The 24,262-nt window shown below is 36.5% G+C and overlaps 1 protein-coding gene, 1 long non-coding RNA gene and 1 other non-coding gene across 4 annotated transcripts; 1 reads left to right on the top strand and 2 right to left on the bottom strand.

Annotated features, from left to right (window-relative positions):
* Nucleotides 1–1,355: 1,355 nt before the first annotated feature.
* TRNAE-UUC (transfer RNA glutamic acid (anticodon UUC)) lies at nucleotides 1,356–1,427 on the bottom strand. The gene has a single exon. It is a non-coding gene; the product is annotated as a tRNA-Glu (tRNA).
* Nucleotides 1,428–5,183: 3,756 nt separating this feature from the next.
* On the bottom strand, nucleotides 5,184–10,302 carry LOC110797800 (protein LIKE COV 3). Of its 2 annotated transcripts, none has more exons than XM_056839913.1 (6): nucleotides 10,103–10,302; nucleotides 9,270–9,322; nucleotides 7,688–7,797; nucleotides 6,695–6,862; nucleotides 6,387–6,611; nucleotides 5,184–5,703 (listed from the first exon to the last, which is right to left on the bottom strand). In XM_056839913.1, exons 1-6 carry the CDS (start codon nucleotides 10,250–10,252, stop codon nucleotides 5,654–5,656), a joined length of 756 nt encoding a protein of 251 aa, XP_056695891.1. In that variant the 5' UTR covers nucleotides 10,253–10,302; the 3' UTR covers nucleotides 5,184–5,653. The 2 variants fall into 2 exon arrangements, with proteins under 2 accessions (XP_056695891.1, XP_021858613.1); XM_022002921.2 differs by having other exon boundaries at nucleotides 5,184–5,760; nucleotides 10,103–10,301.
* A 1,052-nt stretch (nucleotides 10,303–11,354) lies between these two features.
* LOC110797812 (uncharacterized) lies at nucleotides 11,355–19,926 on the top strand. Its single transcript, XR_002535938.2, has 7 exons — nucleotides 11,355–11,833; nucleotides 12,059–12,125; nucleotides 12,224–12,298; nucleotides 13,303–13,540; nucleotides 13,843–13,933; nucleotides 14,022–14,150; nucleotides 19,257–19,926. It is a non-coding gene; the product is annotated as an uncharacterized lncRNA (long non-coding RNA).
* Nucleotides 19,927–24,262: the final 4,336 nt, after the last annotated feature.

The following is a 24,262-nucleotide window of genomic DNA, read 5'->3' as shown; positions in this document are numbered from 1 at the left end:
CCCCCTCAGAGTGATTACAGTTGTTTTAGCGGTTGTAATTATATTGCTCTGACAAAAAGGATGCCCCATACAGGTCTAATTTTCTTAATTTATAGTGACATAACATGAACAACCCCTTGGACAAGTAGCTAGCATGTCCTTTTTCACATATTCTCACAAAATCAGTGATGAAGGCATGGACAAAGTGCTTAATATAATCACCCGATCAATTATACCAAGAATTTGATCAGTACGTAAAATGCATGAATACGAGAATGAAACGTAACGATTAATTTACTAGTCGTTGAATTGTTTCATTTCAGCCTCAAAGGAAGCCTGCCAAAAATTGAATAGCTAAATAAAAAATAGTTGAAATACAAGTTAAAATTCACCAGCTTTGCAATGCTACTTGTACTTCGAATCTTAAATGCAGTAGCGGATCCAGAAATTTGAGATAGTGGGGTCACTATTTAAAAATTGACGAAACTTTCACTAAAATTATTTATTTTTTTAAAAAAAATTGAAATTTTAACTATAAAAAAAAAAAAAAAAAAAAAAAAAAAAATCAAGTGGGGTCAAGGACCCCACTGAGGGCACCGTGGCTCCGCCACTGCTTAAATGCGCCTAATAAATACAGTTTTGACGGTTAAATACTTACAAATGTTTAGTACGGAGTATTTACTAATACTCCCTCCGTCCCTTAATACTCGCACCGGTTTGACCGGTGCGGAGTTTAAGACATTTGAATTGACTTATTAATTTAATTGGTGTTTGTTGATAGTGGGGTATTTTTTTAATATTGTTAGTGGGAAATGTGTAAGGGGTGGGGAGGGGTGAGTGAGGGGTGGGGAGGGGTGAGTGAGGGGTGATGATTTTTAAATGATATTTTTGTAGGGAATAGGGGTGTAGGTGGGGTAGTAGGTAAGTGTGAGAAATAATATATAATATTGATAAAGATTTCCATTTATAAAAGCGGTGCAAGTATTAAGGGACGACCCGAAAAGAAAAGCGGTGCAAGTATTAAGGGACGGAGGGAGTACGTATATCATATATGTATTCATGAAATATTCAATGAAGGTGAAATACTACTGGAAAACATAGTGTTACCTTTTAACACAAAGTCACAAAAACATAGTGTTTGCTCCTCCAAAAAAAAGAGAATTTAAATACCACGTACGTATTAAGGGACGGAGGGAGTACGTATATCATATATGTATTCATGAAATATTCAATGAAGGTGAAATACTACTGGAAAACATAGTGTTACCTTTTAACACAAAGTCACAAAAACATAGTGTTTGCTCCTCCAAAAAAAAGAGAATTTAAATACCACGTACGTACGTTATTTTAAGAAATTGGTGGGAAAACAAAAAAGATTCCGTTGCCGGGAATCGAACCCGGGTCTCCTGGGTGAAAGCCAGATATCCTAACCGCTGGACGACAACGGAAAGCTACTAACTTAAAATCAGGTTATAGTATTTGTGTGGTGTATACGGACTAGACCTGTCAAACTGGTCGGTTGGGTCGAGTTGTAAAAAAACGTTTTCGGGTTCGGGTTAAATCGGGTCGGTCACTTTCGGGTTTGGATTTACAAATGCTTGTTCAAGACCCAGAACTTTCGGGTTCGGGTCGACCCAACGGGTTGAGAAATTTTAAAACACGTATTATATTTTCATTAATTTAGGTAATTAATATACCAAATACGGGCACAAAATTACAAATTTTCCTACACGGGTTTATATTTAGTCAAATTCAACCATAAACTGACGTATAATTCAAACTAAAATCATATTACACCCAACAATAATAAAAACAACGTATTTACTGTGCTTAAAATTACTCATAATCTCATTTATTACTACAAATACAATGATTTTCAATCGGTCGGGTTTTGACCCATTACTTTTCGGATTGTTCGGGTTCGAATAAAATCGGATTATGGGTAAAAAAATCTTGTTCAAGACCCGATATTTTTGGATCGGGTTCGAATCGGTTTTCGGGTCACGTTGATTTTTATCAGGTCTATGTATACCTGTCTACTTGCCTAGTGATGTCTCTTACAATAATATATTGTACAAGGGAACATTGTTCCTTCCCTCAAAAAAAAAAGGGAACATTGTTCCATCATACTAACAGGATTGGAAGTACGTTGACCATCTTTGACGGAAAATTTTGTACAAGACAATCTCACAACAAGCCAACAATTTATGGTGAGTTCTTTTTAGAAAAAGAAAAACACACACACAGAGATTGAGGTTATTTTGAGGTAGTTTCTTACATTAACGACTTCTTAATTATTGTTAACAATCCCACCAAGACTAATAAATTTATACTACCTCGGTTTCACAATACATGCAGAATTTCTTTTTACACGTATTTCAATACATTTCTTGAGACATTAATATCTCTAAATACGTATAAATAAAAATTATATTAAAAAAATGATATTTTAAATCTTCGGATTGATATGAATTTAACAAGATATTAGTTGACTGTGTTTTTTCTTACATAATGGTAAAAGATAAACTGTTCAAATTGATTACTAAATATTGCCCAAATGAGAAATGATATATTTAAAACGGAGGTAGTATTAATTTGTGTGTGGCCAAGTTCAATAACAAGTAGATGGGCGGATTAGTGTTAACGTATAATTGAAATTAAGACTTGAACCCTACACCCATGTTCTTTTGGCAACTTGGCTTAGCACTAAAGCATATACGTGCAAAATGACTCCATTTATTGTTTTGGTTAAGTTCATTTTTATTGGGCTGAATTCGTAATGTTTTTAGGCCAGGTAATTTAAGGTTTTGTTTTCTTCATCTGGTCTGATTTGATCTGAATATTTTATGTGAATTCTTTTTGCCTTTTTGGTCTAATCTGATTTAGTCTAAGTTTTTCAAAAGTTAAAATAATCTTATTTTAACAAAAGTAAGTAATATCTCGTAAGTAATAAGAATGAAATGAATAGAGTATATACAACTAAGTCGATAACCAATTCACAAAATCACTTAACTTTTCATGTAGATGGTAGGGTTGTACTTAGGAGTAGTAGGAGATCAAGTGGGTGTAGAAACTTGTACAGTAAAATATGTGATATTTTTCTAACTTTTAATATCAATCACTTAATTCCTCAAGGTGATGCACTTGGTCTAATATATCCTTAATTTCCCTAGTAATTCCTCAAGTTGACCTTTCAATTAATTCACTCATTTCTGCCGGAGACATCCGGTATGGGGCTTTCGAGATAGGTGCAGTTCCGGGTATTAGGTCTACGGTAAAGTCGATTGGTCGATTGGGCGGCATCCCCGGGATCTCCTCCGGAAACACGTCTAAGAACTCATTTACCACAACAATGTCCTCTGGTTGCTCTTTCATCACATATTCTAAGTCTCTTACGTTGCATAAGAAAACAGGGTTCCCTTTATTTATCAACTTCACGAGCTCCATTGCCGTGATTATCCCTACACTTCTAGGTTTCCCAAAACAGTTGGAGCGCAAAATTAACACATTACGTAGATGGGCCAAGTTCAATAAAAAGTAGATGGGCCGATTAATGTTAACGTACAATTGAAATTAAGATTTGAAGGAACCCTACACCCATGTTCTTTTGGCGGCTTAGCGCTAAAGGCTAAACGTGCAAAATGACTCCATTTATTGTTTTGGTTAAGTTCATTTTTATTGGACATGATTCGTAATGTTTGTAAGCCAGGTAATAATTTTAGGTTTTGTTCTCTTCATCTGGTCTGATTTGATCAGAATATTTTATGTGAGTCTTTTATGCCTTTTTTGGTCTAATCCGAGTCTAAGTTTTTCAAAAGCTAAAATAATCTTATTTTAACAAAAATAGTAATATCTCGTAAGTAATAATAATGAGATGAAGAGAGTATATACAGCTAAGTCGATAACCAATTCACAAAGTCATTTAACTTTTCATGTAGATGGTAGGGTTGTACTTAGGGGTAGTAGGAGATCAAGTGGGTGTGGAAACGTGTACGGTTAAACGTGTGATATTTTTCTAACTTTTAATATCAATCACTTAACTTTATTGTACTATGCAATAATTAAACTTAGCATGCAGACGATAGTAAATTAGAGCGCAAAATTAACACATTACGTGGATGGGCCAAGTTCAATAAAAAGTAGATGGGCCGATTAATGTTAACGTACAATTGAAATTAAGATTTGAAGGAACCCTACACCCATGTTCTTTTGCAGCTTAGCACTAAAGGCTAAACGTGCAAAATGAGTCCATTTATTGTTTTGGTTAAGTTCATTTTTATTGGGCATGATTCGTAATGTTTGTAAGCCAGGTAATTTAAGGTTTTGTTCTCTTCATCTGGTTTGATTTGATTAGAATATTTTATGTGAGTCCTTTATGCCTTTCTTGGTCTAATATGAGTCTAAGTTTTTCAAAAGCTAAAATTATCTTATTTTAACAAAAATAAGTAATATCTCGTAAGTAATAAGAATGAGATGATACAGCTAAGTCGATAACCAATTCACAAAGTCACTTAACTTTTCATGTAGATGGTAGGGTGAGTAGGAGATCAAGTGGGTGTGGTCCGTGTGGAAACTTGTACAGTAAAACATGTGATATTTTACTAACTTTCAGTATCAATCACTTAATTTTATTGTACTATGTAAAAATTAAACGTAGCATGCGGACGATGGTAAGTTGAAGCGCAAAGTTAAGACATTACGTTAAATTTTCAAAGTCATTCAATGCTACTTTCTCTATCCTTTTTGTTTAGTTTTTTTTTTTCCTTCTCCAGATGTCCCTTTGAGATTGCACCATACCCTTAAATGGCAAGTTATCTCACTTGTACGTTCACTCACTCTCTATCCCACTTGTACGTCCCTTTGAGATTGCACCATACCCTTAAATGGCAAGTTATCCCACTTGTACATTCACTCTCTATCCCTCTCTCTCTTCATTGAACCACTTTGCTATCCTATGTGCATTATTTACACTCAATTCTTAATGAAGTGAACTTTCTTCCATTGAACAATAAAAAAGAGACAGAGATAATACATCATTTTCTCTCTAGAGCTGGAATATGCCAGGCCAGCACATGAGATGTTCAAGCCAGAGAGATACAATAATAACATATTTTCTGCATCAGATCCTGCTACATATGCGTAAAAGATTAGGGGTAATTGCGTTAAAAACAATCAAATTAGGGCAGGAAGTTTGTGTAGAAGTGTTAACACTCAATACTAGAAACTCTTCATCATAGTCTAAATGAACAGTAAAATTACAGATTTTACAGCAGATCAAAAGTTTCTAACACTTTCTATAACAACTAATTACAATTAACAAGTACCAATTAGGGGTGGTGTGAGTGGTTACGAGCCTCTTGCAGTTGCTCCTCAACCAAGGTCTCAGGTTTACCTTGGGTATGGAAAAAACTCCTCGTCTGGAAGGGATGCTTCTCATCGAGGTACCCATACAAGCTTCCGCGGGAAACTAGGGGAACTCCTCGTAATAGAACCAAAAAAAAGAAAAACAATTAACGAGTGAATCATGAGTCAAATCCTAGTTATTCATCAACACAATTTGAGGCTCCCAAATAAGTCTGTTTCTTGTGCTATACTTTAGCCTTAATTTCTGAGAATTCCCCATTGATTTTTCTGCTGCAACTCTGAAGCTTCATCCCTCTGCAATTTCTTAGAGTTAAACGGGTAATCCGGAAATATCTCCGCCTCTTACTGCACGCAGGACGCCTGCATCTACTGTAGTCAGTACTTGGGGTATTGACATGCCACCAGAGATGACAATTTCTGCCCCAAAGTTTATGAAACAAATTAGAACAATATGGTCTTATACTCTGATAACTCCAACTACATAATCTTGCATGAACATGAAACTAAGGAATTTTTTTTGTCATTTAACACCTTAAAAAAAACCCAGTTTTTGTAACTTAGCGCCTTACTTAATTTTTATTATATTTTTAAACACTTTAAAAAACAAAAAAAAATATAAATAGACACCACTTAACGATTTTTGTTAGAAAAAAAATGTTGGTTTTTAAGTCTATGCTATAGTTCCAAACAATAAGGAGTTGCCATCAAATCATGCTTGGGGAACAATATCATACACCTTAAAAAAAAAACTGTTTTTGTAATTTAGCACCACTTGACGATTTCCATTAGAGAAATCGTTGGTTTTTAAGTCTATGATATAGTTCCAAAACAATAAGGAGTTGTCTACCATCAAATCATGCCTTGGAAACAATAGCATAGTTAAAAAACAACGTTTTTCCTGACTAAAATCGTTAAGTACGTGGTGTTGATTCCTATTTTTTTTTTTTTTTTAAGGTATTTAAATATAATAAAAATTAAGTAAGATGTTAAGTTACAAAAATTGGTTTTTTCAAGGTGTTATAATTATGTTTCTTGGATCTTACCTATGCCCTCACGGACCGAGAGATTAGGCCTCAAAATATCTTTCGAGCTTACAAGAAACATGTCACCCAAGTACAAGTGATTTGTCGGTACATAAACACAGAAAAGTTCCTCTTCACCCGTGTGGCTATGGAGAGTGACAGTAGACGTGATAAATGCTAGTGCGTATTCTCCTACGCGAGGATGTTTTACCAGAGCCACTTCCTTAAAAGCTCGCGAGTTCTGATCTGAAAATGATGATGACCATTGTCAAAGATCAAGTCCATGTTCATGTGATTTTACTGTAAAATTACAGGAAAACTATATATACCTGGTGAAATTGCTGCACTAATTTGTTTGGAAGCAGAGTATATATAGCTAACAAGGGGCATTTTCTTGATAAACCACTCCCCCAATTGGAGAATAGAGGCTCCCAACCATGATGACATAATCACTCCCACCAAGAAGATGAATGTAATAGAGGTTACAAAGCCGAGACCTATAAAGTTTCGCAATAATAATCAATTAATTAATCATGTACTGTAATTCGTATTCCATATGAAGTTAACATCAGAAAAACACTAGTCTACGTATGTGAGCTCGAGCTATCATATTCTAGTTAACAAGCTTGAATTTCAATCATTCCAAACAAATCTTTGAGCCAACTTTGAAAATTTATTTGGCAGCTTAGGCTCCGTTTGGTTTGGTGTAAAACATTTTCATTGCAAAATGATTTTCCATGGAAAACATTTTCCAAGGGAAAACACAGTTCCAAACTAGTTTTCCTTTGTTTGGTTTTTTAAAAGAAAATGGGAAAAGATGGGGAAAATTGAGGGGAAAGAAGGGAGAGGGGGGTAAGGAGGAAAGGTGGAAAAGTGGTTTTCCTCCCTTTCAAATGGAAAAAGGTTTTTCCACGTTTGAGGGAGTTGTGGAAAATTGTTTTACATCTCTTGTCAAACCAAACAACGTAAAATGATTGGAAAGGGAAAAATCGTTTTCCATGAAAACGTTTTACACCCTACCAAATGGAGCTTTAAGGTATCTCTACTGTAAAGTACTCAGTTGATATTTATAGGATTTAATGAAATTCAATAACAAAGTGTTGCCAAATATCCTAGCTTAACAGATTATTAGCAACTAGCCTAAGGGTTTCGCTGCAAAGGGAATTAAAAGTGAACGGCTGAGAGTTTAAGCATAATAACAACAATCACCTCAATTTACATACGGAGCATGATACAAGATTAACAACAGTCAAGTAAGTGAAATGATCTCACATGGAAACATAAGTATAGTGCAGAAATGGAAATAGTATAGTGAAACTAACCAAATATGTTTATCCCAAGATGAGCATAAATCGGTGAGAAGAATCCATCAACGAAATGAATAAACCACCAAGTGAAGTAAAAAGTGATGGCTATAGGAAGCAGGATCACACTGAAAAAGGAACCATATACCAGAAAGAAAAATATATTAGGACCAAATTAATGCTGCCTTGATTCTGAAGTTTGCTCCGATATTGATTATCTGAAGCGTATAAAACGTTTGCGACAACAGTTGGCAATCTTGGCATAATTATCACACATAGAGAGGGTGGAAAATACTCCTTTTGGTAAACAGAATAGTGCTAAATTTACATATTGAGATTTCCCCCTCTTTTAACTTCATAAAAACTTGATCAAATTTGCATGAAAACCAAAACAAGAGCAAAAAAAAACAGATCACTCTGCAGCAATTAGCATTATGAAGAAACAAAATCATGTATTATAGTCTCCTTTAACATAGACTAGCATCAAACATAAGGACCATATACTATGTTATATACTGGTATTTATATTCATGTACATAGAAAATGTTCAAAGGAATTTCAAGAAAGTTATAACAGTTCATTAAATTACAATGAAGATCCTACCTAGTAGGGCGCTAGGGGACTATATATATAGAAGGAAAAAAAGGCTTATCGATTGATCTAATGTGATCATACATACTATAAATCAAGGATATGTTTGTTTTCCAAGATAATTTAGCATGCTTTAGAGACCTTTGGAAAGGAAAAAAAAGTTAAAGATCTTCTCGATTGAAAAGAACACTCCTACCTTTCCATTTCAAACTATACATTGAGGATTTGCACTTTGCAGCGTGGCATGGGGAATTAGAGTGAAATAGTGGAGGGAAAATCCGGAAAAGGAATAGGTATAATTTTCTTTCAAGATCTTCCTACTATGTTCCTTCGTGTAAGACTATTACACTTTGTTTGGATAACAGGGAATGGAGAGAAATAGAAGGAAGGAAAAGGGAGCGGAGGGATACAATCATACAAGTTCCCTTGTTTTGATAGAAGGTTGGGGAAAGTAAGTAAGGGAGAGGGAGGGATGTTCACTAACAATGTGTTAGCTACGTCCATAGGCATAGGAGAGGAAAGTTTATTGATCTTGAGGAGTACAGATTACAAAAATACAACAAAGTTATAACCTAGAAAGTTTATATAGTATTCTCTAGACAGATGCGGAAAAGCCCAAAAAATAGGTCCAAAACAGATAATCTTAGTGTAAAATAACAGATACCGTAAGGGGCTTGACCGATTCAAGACATATTCTAACACCTTTTTTCTTCCTATCCAAACACTGTTAAGAGTGAACAATTTATTGATCTTGAATGTCTAATGCATGCTATTAGTCAAGGTTAGAATGCCATATAAAGTTTCTCAATCTCCTACAAATTGGGTCTACTATGTATATCTAATTCTCCTGCATTACTAAGATTTGAAGAGTAACTCACCCAAGTAAGTGAAACAACTACTAGTATATGTTTAAAAGTTTAAAACACGCATTACTAAGAATTCAAGGCCGAAAACATATAAAAATGTACAAACATAGAAGGAACACTAAAGATGAAGCAAAGCAATTCACCTTCCAGACATAAACTTCTTTGAAGTCCAGCGCCGAATGACTTTGCAACATGCCTATACAATCAACATTGCCCGATATCAGATACTTCCTCCGCTCCATAATGATATTCCAATTTCATTGTTTCACGTTGCCAGTGCACATTTTATATTATATTTATTTCTAATTACACAATATAAAAAATGATAAAAGTTTTATATTCTTAAAGACAATCAAACAAGACCCTACATGAATATGTTTTTTATCGTATATTAGTAAAATTTAGAGGATTGGTGTCAAATATCTAAACTGGACCATCATTATGGAACAAATGGAGTATATCACTTCCTCTGTTCTTTTTTATATATGACATAATTATTTAAGCAAGTTTGCCCATGCACGATTTCAAACATTAACATCTTCAGTTATGGATAAAAAATATAAAAAGTTGATATTTAAAAAATATTTATTGACACGAATCTAATAAGACACCACACAACTACGTAAATAACAAAATGAAATCAAAGGAGCATGTGAATAGTGTAAAAAACTCAATTGTGTCACGTAAATAAGAAATGAGTAAGTATTAATCATGCATATGATAACTTCACACCAATTTCCAAAAATGATGAACACAATGAACATGAACAATAGGAAATAAACGAAAACCTAAGCATGCAAAATCGAGTGGCAAACACATAATTCAAACAATTCGATCACAAAATTATCTATTAAATCAAGAAATTTATCAATTCTATATGTAAAGAGAAACAATGGGTATCAATAATTGCGCAAATATGAACGAAAAAAGGCCGAAAAATAAAAATAAAATAAAGAGTTAGAAAAAGGGAGAGGACCTCTTTGGGTGGGGCAGTGTGATGATAAGAAACAGGGGATGAAGAAGGAGAAGGGGTTGAAGGTTTAGAGATTTCAATGGCGGACACCAATGGCGGAATACTGACAGGGATGAGTAGCTCTAGATCTCTGTCTCTTTCTCTTGTTCCCATTTTTTTTGTTTTTTTCAGAGGAGTTCGTTATGTGAGCTCACAATGGAAGGTATATGGCGCGTGTAATAATGGATTGATGGCGGGTAGGTATTATTTCGCGGGTTTTTCATAGGGCTTTGGTGGGTATTGGGTGGGTATTGTCACGTCGGTGTCAAATTGGGTCATCGGTTGATTACGAGTTTGAGATAATCGAATAATGTAGTTATACGGGACCATTATGCTTATCAGCTTATGCGGATTTGATGTATGGGTTTTTCTGGTCACTTCGATTTTTGTCAAAAATCAGTTGGATCGGGTCAGTTTTTAACAGCCATTCTAATAAAAAAAAAAACCATACTCGTTATGGCCCATGGGTAATGAGCAAGAGTACGTTCTTTTCATTGCATAAACTTATTTGAACTTAACTTATTGGAACTGGTAAGAACTTATTGATCTTATTAGACTTGATTGGACCTGGTTGGATTATGATGATGATAATAATAATAATAATAATAACAATGAAAAATATTAGATGTGATTGAAACTTATTGAACTTTTAGGCCTTGTTGAACTTATTAGACCTTATTAACCCGATAAAACCTGATTGAACTTACATAAACTTATTGGACTCGAGTTTAAAAAAAATGGAATAGGAGATTGAAGGCAAACATCCCATGATCCAATCAACAAACATCAGATAAAACCCTAAATATGTACAATAACATAGATTTAAGAAAATACCGTTCAATTAAGTCATAAGCCATTCTCAATTCTACGTTCATCTTACACCAAGGAGAAATGTTTTTTCTAATATACCACCCGATCAACTTAGTTTCCACAATAATATTGTCCATAATTCTTCCGAGAATAAATCACATTGAAACTTACCGACAAGTTAGCTTCTTCAATTAATATTTAGAGTCTAGCAAAATAACTTTAGAAATTATTTTACTCTACATATAATAAGGTACAATAAAACTATAGGCCTAAAATCCTTAACATGTGATCACTAGTACTTCCCTTTATATGTGTTCATTTAGTAAATTGGTAACATTTGATATAGCGTGCACACAAAAGAAATTCAGAAGTGCGGACTCATTTTATAAAATTGACCCAAATGAGCCGAACAAAAGATTTCCCAAAAATATTTATATTTCCCGCTTCTCCTCCTTCCTATTCTCTGGTTCTCTGTTTTTCCCGCTTCTCCTCCTTCCCCTCCCTGGTTCTCTGCTCCTTCTCCTTCTCCTTCTATACTTTCGCGAAATTCAACAGTCCCTTCATCTTCTCTACTTTCGCGAAATTCAACACTCACAGCAGACACCGCACGACTAGCGCCGCCGCCGCTGCTGTTCCCCCAACCGCCAAACGCTTCATCTTCCCGCCACGTCGCCGCTGCTGTTCCCCCACCGCCGAATTCTTCCTCTTCTCGTCGCCGCCGCAGCACACACGCGTCGCTCTTCCTTATCGCTAAACAAAACCCTAAAAAATCACCAAACCCTAGATATTTTTGCAATTGCTTCAATTAAGAATGCCTAATTTGTCAAGGCTTTTCGATTGCGTGCTCGTTTTGCTTCTACCTTCTTCCAGATCGAACTAATCCAGGTTTGTTCTTCGATTTTTTTATTTTCGTTTTTTTTTTGCGATTCGTGTTTCTGATCTGATGCTTTGCATTGAAAAAGTTCGATTCTAGTGCTTTGTTGTGTAATTATTGTTGATTTCTCTTAGCTTTTGATTTTTTTTATTGTTCGAATTGCGTTGTGTTCACTGGTGATGTATGCCGGGTTCTGATGGTTTGATTTTGGAATTTGTTGATGATTTTGGAAACAGATACCTCAGTGACAATCACATTGGGGGTACCAGTCTTGCCAATTTATCTTCCCATTGTGAGGACCTTGTATGTGTTATTTTTGTTGTTGTTGCTATTCTTAGTAAAATATTACGAGCAATTTTACTGTTTGCTAAACCTATGGCATCATTTATCTACTATCTCAGGTTCTTTTCTGATAATCAGTTCACTGGAGCCTGGAGGCACTTATGACTTGTCTGTATTAAGTCAATTGATAGACTGTAAGCCTTACTTGATTTTTTTTTTCCTTTCACTGTAGTTAGTTGTGTTAGGCAGTTTTAGTTGTGACATTTCTTCTAAATCATTGTTTGCTACCTTATTCAGGTCGTTAAACAAGAATAACCTGAGTGAATCAGTTAGCTGAATACTTGTTTATTTAGGGGAATTATTTTGCGCAATTGGGTGTTAGGTTATAGAATTAAATGAAATTAATTGCTTCTAAATTGGGTTTTAAATTTCTTTGTTTTTTGATTGAGGTTTTCTGGCTTGTTTTATCTTCAATGTAATTAAATTCGAACTTATTGTAAGGCGTACGATGGTGATTGTGGCAATTTTCAGTATTCATCTTTGGGTTGTAGAGTTGTAAGTATGTCAACTGTTGGAAATGTATGCGTTTATATTATTGATTAGGGCATGAGTCATCATCTGCTACTTTGGTCTTAAGTTCTGACTTATTATTATTTTGTAAATTCTAGGTTTTGCTAGCAGTTGTCTATGTGTTCTTCTTCTAGAATGCTGAGAGTTGTGTTCATCTTATTACTGATTCTCAGTCTTTGTAATTTTTTATGTGAGGCTCCTTATTGTTGATGGTAGGTGTTCTTCTGTTTTGGTCTTTATATACGTTCATTCCCAGAACTTGTTCAGCTTATTCTGGTTTCTGATACGAGTAAAGTAGACGCATGTGCTGTTTCCTACTTAGTAGTGTGACTGTGAGTATTCTGAAGGAGTGGACAGTAATCTCAAAAGTCATCCAACATTTCACCAGTTTATATTTCCTGTAAACTTGCACAAACATTTAACCAAAAGTGAAATACTCCCGTCCATCACTTGTAAAAGTATACATCTACAATATTTCTCGCATTGAACTTACATTTTAGTCAGTATTCCTCTCTATTTTTTCTCTAGCTTGTCCCCTTTTACCCTAATTATTGTTTAAGCTCGCTCTGCTTCATTTTCTTGTTGATGATTTGTTTGTGTCTCTGAACTCTTCTCTGAAATAACGCAGAAATTTTCTGATCTGTTATTGTGTCGCGGAAGTGTCAAGGAATTTTTTTTGAGCCATGGAGGAAGTTATTGAAAAACAAGGGGTGTGAATTTCGTAGAGGCAGAGGAGTTACAGATTTCTTCTTCAGTGAAGAAACAGGTTGTGTTTCAGAAGTACTGGGTGGGAATGACAGAATAAAAGCTGATGCAGTGATCTTGGCTGTGGGTATCTCCAGCCTTCAGGAAATCATACAAAGAAGGTCTGTTATTTATTTCCATCGTTCGTGCTCAGATTTATGTGCTGAATATTTTTAGTAGGATTTCTATGCACTTAAATTATCATTCCAGATATATCTGGGTGATATTCTATTTGAAGGGAGTACATATCCCGTTTATGGTTTAACTGCGAATCACAAGTTTTTGTTCTTCAAATTGTCTAACATATGCTTAATCCTTTTGCAAGTTGACTGTCATATCATTCTCTTCAGTTACTGCCTTTTTTTTGTCAAGTTTTGCAGTGCTATTTGTTTAACTGGATCCTTCTTTTGTTTAATTTTCTCAGCTCAGCATTATGTACTAGGGAGGAGTTTCAGAAAGTTTTGAACTTGGCCTGCATTTATACGCTTTCTGTTAAGCTTCATCTTTATCGAAAGGTGCAAGCAACAATAATTCTACTGTGTTTGAGGAGCCTACAATATAAACTTAATTCACAGAGACTGATCTTTTCTGAAATTCTATCAGATTAACATCCTGAACGCATGCAACGCTTGCTCGGGATTTGATGCATTAAGTGGGTGGACTTTCTACAACTTGAATGCTATCTACCAGGAACATGAAAATGATGAAACAACAATCTTACGGGCTGACTTTGTAAGTATACAACGTAGATTACTTACCCACATTTTTAGCAGATAAATCTTCAAAATACTAGTGTTAAAAGGAGCATTTTAACTCAGTAACTAGTGTTTTGTATTATAATTCTTTCATGATTGAAGGAATTCTGAAAAATAGGAACTTGTTGTTAGATAGTACTTTCTTACATATTGTTTCCCAAAGTCAACTTGGTAATGCACAAGTAACAAGTTTGCCAAAGTGACCAAAAAAAGGAAGAAAATGTGTTACAACAACTCAAATAGACAACAACCAAATGTGCATAACTAGACCAAACTAGGTGAGATTGAGTCTTAAAATCATAAGACTAAGAATATTAAACATGAATAGGTTCATTATTTGAAAGTTAGGAGCGAAATAAGCCATTTTAGTCAAAATATGAACTATAATGAACAAATTAGCCTTAAATGTTCATAACTTGATCAAAGTAGGTGAAAATGAGTCATAAAAACATTAAAATATGTCTAATAAACATGTAAAGGGTTTAAAATACTTATCTAAGTTCATTAGTTGAAAGATGGGACAAAAACAAGCCATTTTAGTCAAAATGTGACCTATAATGATCAAACAAGCCTTAAATGTGCGTAACTCGACCAAAGTAGGTGAGAATGAGTCTTTGAAACATAAAATTAAGTTTATTAAACATGTAAAGGGTATAAAATACTTATTTAAGTTCATTAGTTGAAAGTTAGGAGCGAAATAAGCCATTTTAGTCAAAATCTGAACTATAATCAAAACATACTACTCAACAAACAATGATATGAAGATGGAGAAACTGATTTTGTACGGCAAACCAATCAAATAGGCGGATTTTAACTTTTAAGTAACATAAATCTCATTATGTTCTGGTTGTGTGTTAGGTTCCATTGCATGGTTGTTGTTGATAATAGACAAAGGTATATGCCTTTGCCGGAAGATAGGATGCCCGGAGACCTTATTTCTCCGGCAAACTACACATATTCACACATACTTTGCCAAATCCCTTCTCATACTCGTAGATAGGTCTTTACCTCTCCCGAATGCCCCCCAATAGGAGATTCATGTAACTCGTACAACAAGGATGGAATAACAGACACGTTTCTGGGAATTACTATTTGATTCTTGTAGGCAGACGCTCCCCTTTCAATTCGAACTCCTCCTTAGTCTCTCCTAGTGCCAGTTCTTCTTTTATGCTCTTGATCAATGAGTCATCGACAATCTCAATCTCCTTCTCGAGAGCATCCCATACAACCCCTCTAGAGGACTACAAGGATCCCAACTCCACTTCCCCTTGCTGTTTTGTGCAAAAGAGCATCTGCAACCTTGTTTGACGATCCGAGCTAATATTGCACTTTAAAATCGAACTCCATTAATTTGCTCACCCACTTTTGATAATCGTTCCCTATTTCTCATTGTTGCGTGATGAACCTCAAACTTTGTTGATTAGTACGGACCAAAAAATGTCTACCTAGAAGGTTATGCTTCATCTCAGAATAGCCAAATACACAACCATAAGTTCCTTCTCATACATAGATATTGGGCTGCATTGGCACTGCTCCAATCCCAAACTTGAGGCGTCAATCTCTACCGCGAACTGTTTCTGGAAATTAGGCATCGCCAGTATAGGCACCGAGCACATTGCTGCTTTAGCTTCTCAAAAGCCTCAATGCTTTCTCTGACCAACCAAATGCATCCTTTTTGAGTTGTTCCATGAAAGGATGGACTATTTGAGCGTACTTGGTTATAAAGTTTCGATAATAGCTTGTAAGCCCTAAGAATCCGTGTAAGTCTTTAAGATTCCTTGGAATTACCCATTCAAGCATTGCCTGAATCCCACCCCTTCCCTCGAAACTACATGACCCAAATAAGCAACCTTCTTTCTCCCAAACTCACACTTCTTCAAATTGGCGTATTTATGCTCCTTCAACATTCTTAAAACCACACCCAGATGCTCATATGCTCTTTTTCGTACTATATACAAGAATGTCATCAAAAAATACAAGCACGAATGTTCGAAGGAAGGGTTTGAATACCTCATGCATCAGTGACTGGAAAGTTGTTAGGGGCATTCGTCAAACCAAACAGCATGACCAGAAACTTGTAGTGTCCCTCGTGAGTGCGTAAAGCAATCTTGTGAGTATCCTCTGCCTTCCCGTATTCGGTGATACCCTACCTTCAAGTCAAGTTTGGAAAAAATACAGTAGCTCCGGGCAATTCATCCGACAACTTATCAATAAAAGGGATTGGATATTTATTAGGTACTATGTCTTGGTTTAAGACTTGTTAATCCACACAAAACACCATGCACCGTCTTTTTTTTATGAGTAATACGGGGTTTGAAAACGGACTGGTAGACGGTCGTATGAACCCTGCTGCTAGCATCTCTTTGATTAATTGCTTTATCTCATCTTTTTGATATTGTGGGTAACGGTAAGGTCGGGTACCTATCGGGTTGCTGCCGCCTTGAGCACGATAGACGGATAGAGTGCTCATGACTCCTCATTGACCACCGGGGGTCATCTCGATACCTTCTGAAATTCTTCAAGCAGTCCCTTAACAAATACCGGGCTTCCTTCTGCTTCCCCTGCCTTCTCTGTTTACGTCTGGTTCAGCTTTAACCACAAGCCCCCTTTTTCCTTCCAAAGAGTTCGCATCATTGCTTTTAATCTATGAAGCGCGGGTACGACTCTTTCATGAGGTATCTGTACCGGGTACCTCTCGGGTACGGGTACCTCATGGATACGTACCGGATACTAGGGGTGGCAATCAGGTCGGGTTGGGTCGGGTTCGTGTTCGGGTTAGTATTAAACGGGTCAGAAACCTTCAACCCGAACCTGATCTGTTTAAGTAAACAGGTTGAGAATCTAAACCCTAACCTCATCTGTTTCTAATCGGGTCAACCCGAATTGATCTGTTCAACCTGATTTTTTTTAACCTTGAATTTTTACAAATATATTAACCCATTTAAAATTGGCGATTTCGGGTTAACCCGAACCCATTTAACATATTGTTCCATATCTGGAGTAGCATGGCATCAAAGAATTTGATAAGGAAAAAATTGAGAAAATAATGCTAATCCTAATTAAGAATGCAAATGATAGATATTAAAGTTATATATTACAACTAACTGAACCCAAAATATAATTTAATCTACACAAATTACAGCAAATAAGATATGTAATGTAAAATATCACTCAAATTCTACTGTTGATGGTACTTGTGAGTTGTGATGAGCACATGCAATTTTCCTCCAACTAATTAATCATCTTTGCTGCAAAACACGAACAACAACAAACAGTTAGATTTTGATAGTTTTGGAAAGTAAAACAAAAATATAAGAAAATAATTAATTGTAACCATCAAAATCTACAAAATAATTCAATCAAGATCAACACAAAAATAAACGAAATTACTGTAAAATCAAGATCTACAAAATAATTCTCATACAAAGAGATAAATCAACAAAATTACAATAAAAGAAACATATATACAAGAATTTCTCTAAAATCCACATGTAAACCATGAATTTACTCTAAATCAACATAGAGCTCCCTTTAATCTTCATTTAGATTTTATTAAGTGTAGGCTTATAGGTATATAAACTAATTTGTCTATTTTCTGTAAGGCCCAATTTTTCGTTCCCAACCCAGGAAAGGTATATGTCTTTTTCTTTGTTTTAAATTTTGATGTCAAAGTGGTATCCTGCCAGATTTTGGGCACTATTGATTTATTTAGGCTGGAGTGCTGGACTCACCATATTGTATTTATTTTTCTTTATCCCCCCCCCCCCCCCCCCCCCCCCCGCGTCTCATTTTGGATTAAGGTGAATTTTGCCCTTTCATTTATCATTGTTTATCACTTAATCCTTAACCCACAGCTTCATAGTGGAAGTTATGGTCCCAGGGAGCTACAATTATTTTCTTTAAGGATAGTGGTTAATAATTGTTTTACTTCTGTGTTGCGGAGCTGTCATACATTATCATATGCAATGAGTCAGACAGGTTTTCACAAATGTGCCACTTCATGAAGTGGCTTAAGGTTGTCTTTGTTCTAAGTCAGATCAGATTTCTCATTCAACAACTATTCTTAAGATGAAAGGAATGTTATTGGGCTTGAGGTTGAATCAATGAAATCTATAGAAGTATGTAGTTTTAGGCTTTTAGCACTACAACGATCACCCAGGATCCAGCTGTTGGTCTGTTTCTAGAGTTTGTGATACCCTTCGGATTTGATGGCACTAGCTTTTAACATCAGATGCAGATATTAAAACTTGATTTGCATGAGAATGTTGAAAATTTAACATGCCTTTATGAGTCAGATCATATGATGTATGATATTAATATCAGTACTACTTTTAACCAAATTTAGCTGTTTTTTTTGTTAGTATAGATTGCGCAAAGATAGTACCAGTTTTTCAGATGGAGGGAGCATAATAGAACCAATGATTAAGTTGTCACAGTTGTTTGTGGACTTATTTGAAGGACCCTTAATTAAATACATATTCTAGAATTTTGTTTTTCCACGTCAATTACATGTTGGATATTCTTCACACATGTGTATGGAGTCTATGGACACTTAACACTTCATTCTAAATCAATAGCAAGCAATTTTTTTTATACCCTTATCTGACTGTAATATCCAGTTCCATGGAACCTAGAAATGAGTTGTGCTTCCACTGAATTCGACTGCGTAGGTATTTCATCATATTTGGTTGTTGTAGTAAGAACTTTACCCACCTCTTATTTTTGGGTTTGACGTTGGCATTTACAAGATGATGGTGTCAACCTAACAGAAAGGAATATTTCACCGTACTTTAAAAATTCTTCTTGCTTATAGTGAAATAGTTTACGAAATGTTTTTATTGAGAGTCTACGGAATACACTCTTTCTATCTTTGTGAATGTGGAGTCAAGACTCTACGTATGTTCGAAGGCCTTGCATCATTGTATGATTGCAGTTCCTTACTCCAGATTCTTGTTGCTGATTCCTGTTCTAGTCTAGCAACTCGAGTCTTGTGTGGTTGACTGGTTGTTGGATTGGAAATAAAGTAGGAACTTACTAGCATAGCTCTTTTTAGGTAAATATTGATCTTCCATCTCCCCTGTAGGTACCCATATCAACAATGGAGGTCACTGGCTCAAGAATTGGAACTGGATGCCGCCTATTGACAAAGGTACATTGGCCATAAAGGAGGTGAAAAGAATAAATACATTTGGAGGCTTTTCAAAGACATCCTCAATTTTCTATTATCCTACCCAGTGTATAAAAAGGCGTGAAAAAGACGCGCCTAGGCTCTAAGGCGCAAGGGGTTTGGAGCCATCGCCTTTTATTGTCTGGGCGAGGCGATTTTGATGAGGCGCACCTTGAGGCGCAAAAAGGCGCACCTCCTGAGGCACACACCATTTTTTCACACTTTTTTTAACTTTTTATCAGGGCGCCTCACTTCAATGAGGCACGCCTAAGGCGCTGAGAACTCCAAATCGCCTTGGTACGCCTTGAGCCTTTTTATACATTGATCCTACCAAAAGTGAAAGTCATTTTAGGCCTGAGTTTCTTGCCATCTGTCTGTTGCTTTTTACAAGCTTTTTAACTGTAAAAATTACTTTTGGGAAGCTTATCTATCGTAAAACTTTCAGAAGCTTGTTCTCTAAGTTTCATCGTGTTAGATCAATTGTTTGCCCTTTGCATGTACAGATGATTGAAATTTGAATATGTGTGTCGGTTACGGAGGAAACATGTCTTACTTTTATTGTGTTAAGCTATCTACTATACTGTAATGTCTATAATGCTTCTCATTTGTAGATAATGATGCAATAGTTATCAATACTGGCTAGAACACTTTCCATTTTTGTTTATGCTTTTTATTTACGGTTTTAGGGCTACTTGTCATAGGACATACCAACATTTGGGTTACTCTGCAGCTCAAAAGTGCCGAAATTTCTTGTCAATTTAATACTCAGCCACTAACTCTTGATTGATTTACAATAACTTACTTGCTAATATTAATATACAGTGGTTTAAGAAATTCTTTGTTAGAGATACTAGGATTGTTTTATCAGGCATATAAATTGTTACTGATGCTGCATTTGTGCCTGCAATAAATATAGATCTGCTTCTGTAAATCGCGACCGCCTAGCATTTCGTGGGGACCTGTAGATTGAGAGATGCAGCCGAAAGCAAAAGCTATTGAGCTACAATCCCGGTTTGTTGTCCCAGCAGATTGAAAAAAGGTTCGCCTTTCTACCCTACCGTTTTTGTATTTTCAAATGACCCGGCCCAAAATTTGGCTGGTTTGGGCAGATTTTTTAGGCCTGATTTTCGGGCCCGGCCCGAAAATTTAAAAATTTTGACGGGGTTTTGGGAACGTAAAAACTACATTTTTAATTATATATTTGGCCTGGCCTGAAATGGCCCAAAAGCCCAATGTTTGAGGCCCGAATTAGCGGGTTTGGGCATGAAAAAACTGGCCCAAATTTTGGCATGGCCCGACATATGGCTGATTTTAAGATTCGGCCCAGCCCGGCCCGCCTTTTGATCAGGTCTACTACGAAGTTTTCAAATATGATGTGAAAGAAACAGCATGAAACGCATGCAATACTGGTTGAGAAATTTGGATTAAATTGAATAGGATCTTTGGGCTTCCAAAAGGTCAAAGTTACCCTCTCCTTTTTTGACTCATTGTCAACCTTTGTAGGCCTTTGTTGGGTTGATGATAGACCAGTATGGTGTATCTCAATCATGGTTCTTCCCATGGTCCCTTGAGTGCTTCCCTTGATAAGGACTCCTTGCCACTTATTTTGTAAAATGTGTGCATGCTTTGCTTGATTTTGCAACCTTGTTGATTCCTTGTTTGGTACTATAGATTCAATTTAGACTCGTGGCTTTGGCACTATGTAGATTTGAGTACATTCTAAACACTTTAGCGGGATAACTGCTCAAAAGCCAGGACAAGATGTCTATGATTGCTAAGGAAAGTGATAATTAACAAGGTTTCATGCGTACTACTCCCCCGTCCCAAAATTATTGTCTTGTTTTACTAAAAACACGGATTTTAAGAAAAGTGGAATATAGTTGTATGTGAAAGTAGGAAAGTAGAACATACTGTATGAGAAAGTGGGAAAAGTAATGTCTAAATAAGGAAACAAGATTATAAAATTGGGACGCTCGAAGTAGAAAATAAAACTATAATTTTGGGACGGGGGGAGTATTATACATGGAATAGTTAAAATTTTGGATAATAGGGAACTTGAGATTATTACCCTGATTCCTGTACCAGAATTTTGTCTTATCTGTTTTTGCAATGCTATAAGCCATAGGCACTAGCTATGCTTTGCGGGGTAGAGGGGTTGGTGTGTTGGGAGTTTGGCATGTTTTCATCCCATCTAGTAGTGATAAGTTAATTGCATCTGGATTAAGATACTTTGAAAGTTGTTCATCATGTTTTATCATCCACTGTTTCTCACCATAGAGAAAATAAAGTAATAAACCGATTACACGTCGGTGTGAAATAAAGTAATAAACCGATTACACGTCGGTGTGAAAAGGAGAGAGAGTTGAAGAGAGGATATATAAATCCTCTTCAATAATCTTGCTCTAACATGAGGCAAAATGTCCTTAATACCTCAACGGGGTGAAATGTTGTTAAATTCGGGTTAAAGGCAGTATTGACAATTGACACCCTAGTTGGGAAATTAGTTGGGTCTCTCTAGGGTGGAGAAATGTTGTTAAATTCGGGTTAAAGGCAGTATTGTCAATTGACACCCTAGTTGGGAAATTAGTCGGGTCTCTCTAGGGCGGATCTTAGTTAGCTTTGGGGTGGGCCCCGGCCCTCTGGCTGAAATTTTTTGTGGTGTATTTTAGTTATGCCCCCTAAAATTTGTGTATAATTGTATAATTACCATAGTATATTGCTTAATTTTTTTCTACCGACCCCCTTCGTAAAACTGTTCATGATCCGCCACTATCTCTTAAATAGGAGTATCACTTTTTATGTTACAAAGAAAATGCAGTTAATGTTTGGCATGCTTGTAGGACTTGCGAGCACTTCTACCATGTATTAAGCCTGCATTCTCAGGATATATGTTCATCTATTAACAAAAACCAACCCTGTGCAAGAACCTTTAGTTTTTAGCCATTCTCCCTTTTGTGTGCTGCTCTGACAATTTTGTCCTGTCTGTTGGAGTAAGGATTCAAATGCTTGAAATATTTTTCAGTGTGAATTTGAATTTATGAAAAAGGTTCACAATATGTGGATTGGTTTGTGGTTCTCAATATTCATCCATTACTATCTCTAGAAGTGCAAGACTACTCGAGTGATAAGAAATGCCCAATGTCACAAAGAAACGTGTTTTTTGTGGAATATTTTGCCATCTTGTTTTTCTCCCGAGGAGGGTTTCAATTCCTAGGGCCAAGGCTAAAGATGGTTGTGGGCCGGCCGGCCCCAGGCCTGAAGCGACACAAGAAAAGCACGGCAGACACGAGCACGAAGCTGTGTGCCGGGCCTGAGCCTAATTTTTTTGGAAAAAGCACGAGAAGACACGACACGTCTGGACATAGCACATAGCACAGTTGATTTAGTAAAATTTGGCTTAGGCACAACGGCTCGTTAGCCTGGGCCGGGCCTGTGCCCTGTTTTGAAATTTACAGTTCGACCCGGCGCAGAGTAGGCCTGACAGCCCATGTCCCGTAGGCCCGACCAACAACCATCTTTAGCCAAGGCATGTGAATAGAATGAATGACCCATTTTGTTACACTCGTGCTTGCTCACAGTAATTGGTCTCATCTGAAACAAAGAACTATATGCATAAATTACATCCCCTTTATCTTTTGCGTTCTAGCTGGGCGAAAATCCTCGGTTTCCATTCACCACAACCAATCACCCGAACTTGAAAAAGAGGTTCGCGACCTAAGCCAAGAACTACGACCGGTAACCTAAGTGGGTGCAAGAAGGTTGTGGAACAAAGCTAACTAGGTGGGTCTTAAGTTAGGCTTGTTGTTGGTTCGCCCTATCTTAATTAGTTGGGAGCTAACCTTCAGTGGTTAGGAAGTGGCCTAAGTTTCATGGGTTCTGGAGTTTAGGGTAGTGCATAAGGCTAATTCCATAAGAGTTGACCTTTGAAATGTTTATTTATTGAAGTCTCATGATAGTGTTCTTTGCACCTAGAAGTGTAACTTACAATCTTTCACAATACTTTGAAAGTAATTTATATTATTAGGTGGTTTAGATACATGGTATTTTGATAGTTGCTATCAATATCAAATTATAGGATGAGACAACAAATTAGATAGTATATTAGTACGTCTTAATGAAAGGTTTGATCCTAAAAATGTGTTAGTTCTTTTACAGCAGCACTTGACACTAGTTATAATTAATTTTGTCACACTAAATAATTGATATTGGCATACCATAAAATTATTGCCCAGTTCATACAGAAGTAAAGATGGTTGTGGGCTGGGCTGACCCTACTCCTGAGTCCCTGACCCGACGTGAGTGTGGAGTTGTAGGCCGTGGGTTGGGTTTGGGCCACATTTGTTTGGAAAAAGGAAAATTAGGCACGATACAACCCGACACAATAAAAAACGCTAAATGTAGTAAAATTATGCTTAGGCACGTGGGCCCTGTTTTGCAACTTTCGGCCCGATTTGTCACAATACAGAGTGGGCTTGGCATGGGCCCGACTTGACCTGTCATGAGCGCGGAGTCGTAGGCCGGGCCTGAGCCACATTTGTTTGGAAAAAGCACGACTCAACCCCACACGACAAAACACGCTAAATTAAGTAAAATTAGACTTGGACACGACGGCCCGTGGACCTTGTTTTGCAACTTTCGGCCCTGCCTGCCACAATATAGAATGGACTGGACTCGTTCTTGCACGGCTTGTGGGCTCGTCCCAAAGCCCGACCTGACCCGATTTACAACCATATTTATACACAAGTGTGCCAAAATCAAATTATGGGTTTGGACCAAGAGCAAGTTGATGAATGGGGAAGGGTGGGGTGCGGGTCAAGCGAGTTATGAATGAGTTGGGTTAGCATTGGGGAAAGTGCATTGGAAAAAATTGTGCGGCTTCAGATCAGCGCGTGCGCAATGATTGAAGTGACAGGAACTTTTGT

Source organism: Spinacia oleracea, chromosome 3 (assembly GCF_020520425.1).
Source record: "Spinacia oleracea cultivar Varoflay chromosome 3, BTI_SOV_V1, whole genome shotgun sequence".
NCBI classification, from domain to species: Eukaryota; Viridiplantae; Streptophyta; class Magnoliopsida; order Caryophyllales; family Amaranthaceae; genus Spinacia; species Spinacia oleracea.
The sequence above is the reverse complement of the archived record's forward strand: the minus strand, read 5'-3'. Positions and strand labels throughout refer to the sequence as shown.

Coding starts and splice junctions, on each gene's coding strand:
- LOC110797800 (XM_022002921.2), bottom strand. CDS start 10,252: ATGGGAACAAGAGAAAGAGACAGAGATCTAGAGCTACTCATCCCTGTC. Junction 9,323..10,102: donor ACACTGCCCCACCCAAAGAG/GTCCTCTCCCTT, acceptor TTGATTGTATAG/GCATGTTGCAAAGTCATTCG. Junction 6,612..6,694: donor TAGTGCAGCAATTTCACCAG/GTATATATAGTT, acceptor CATCATTTTCAG/ATCAGAACTCGCGAGCTTTT.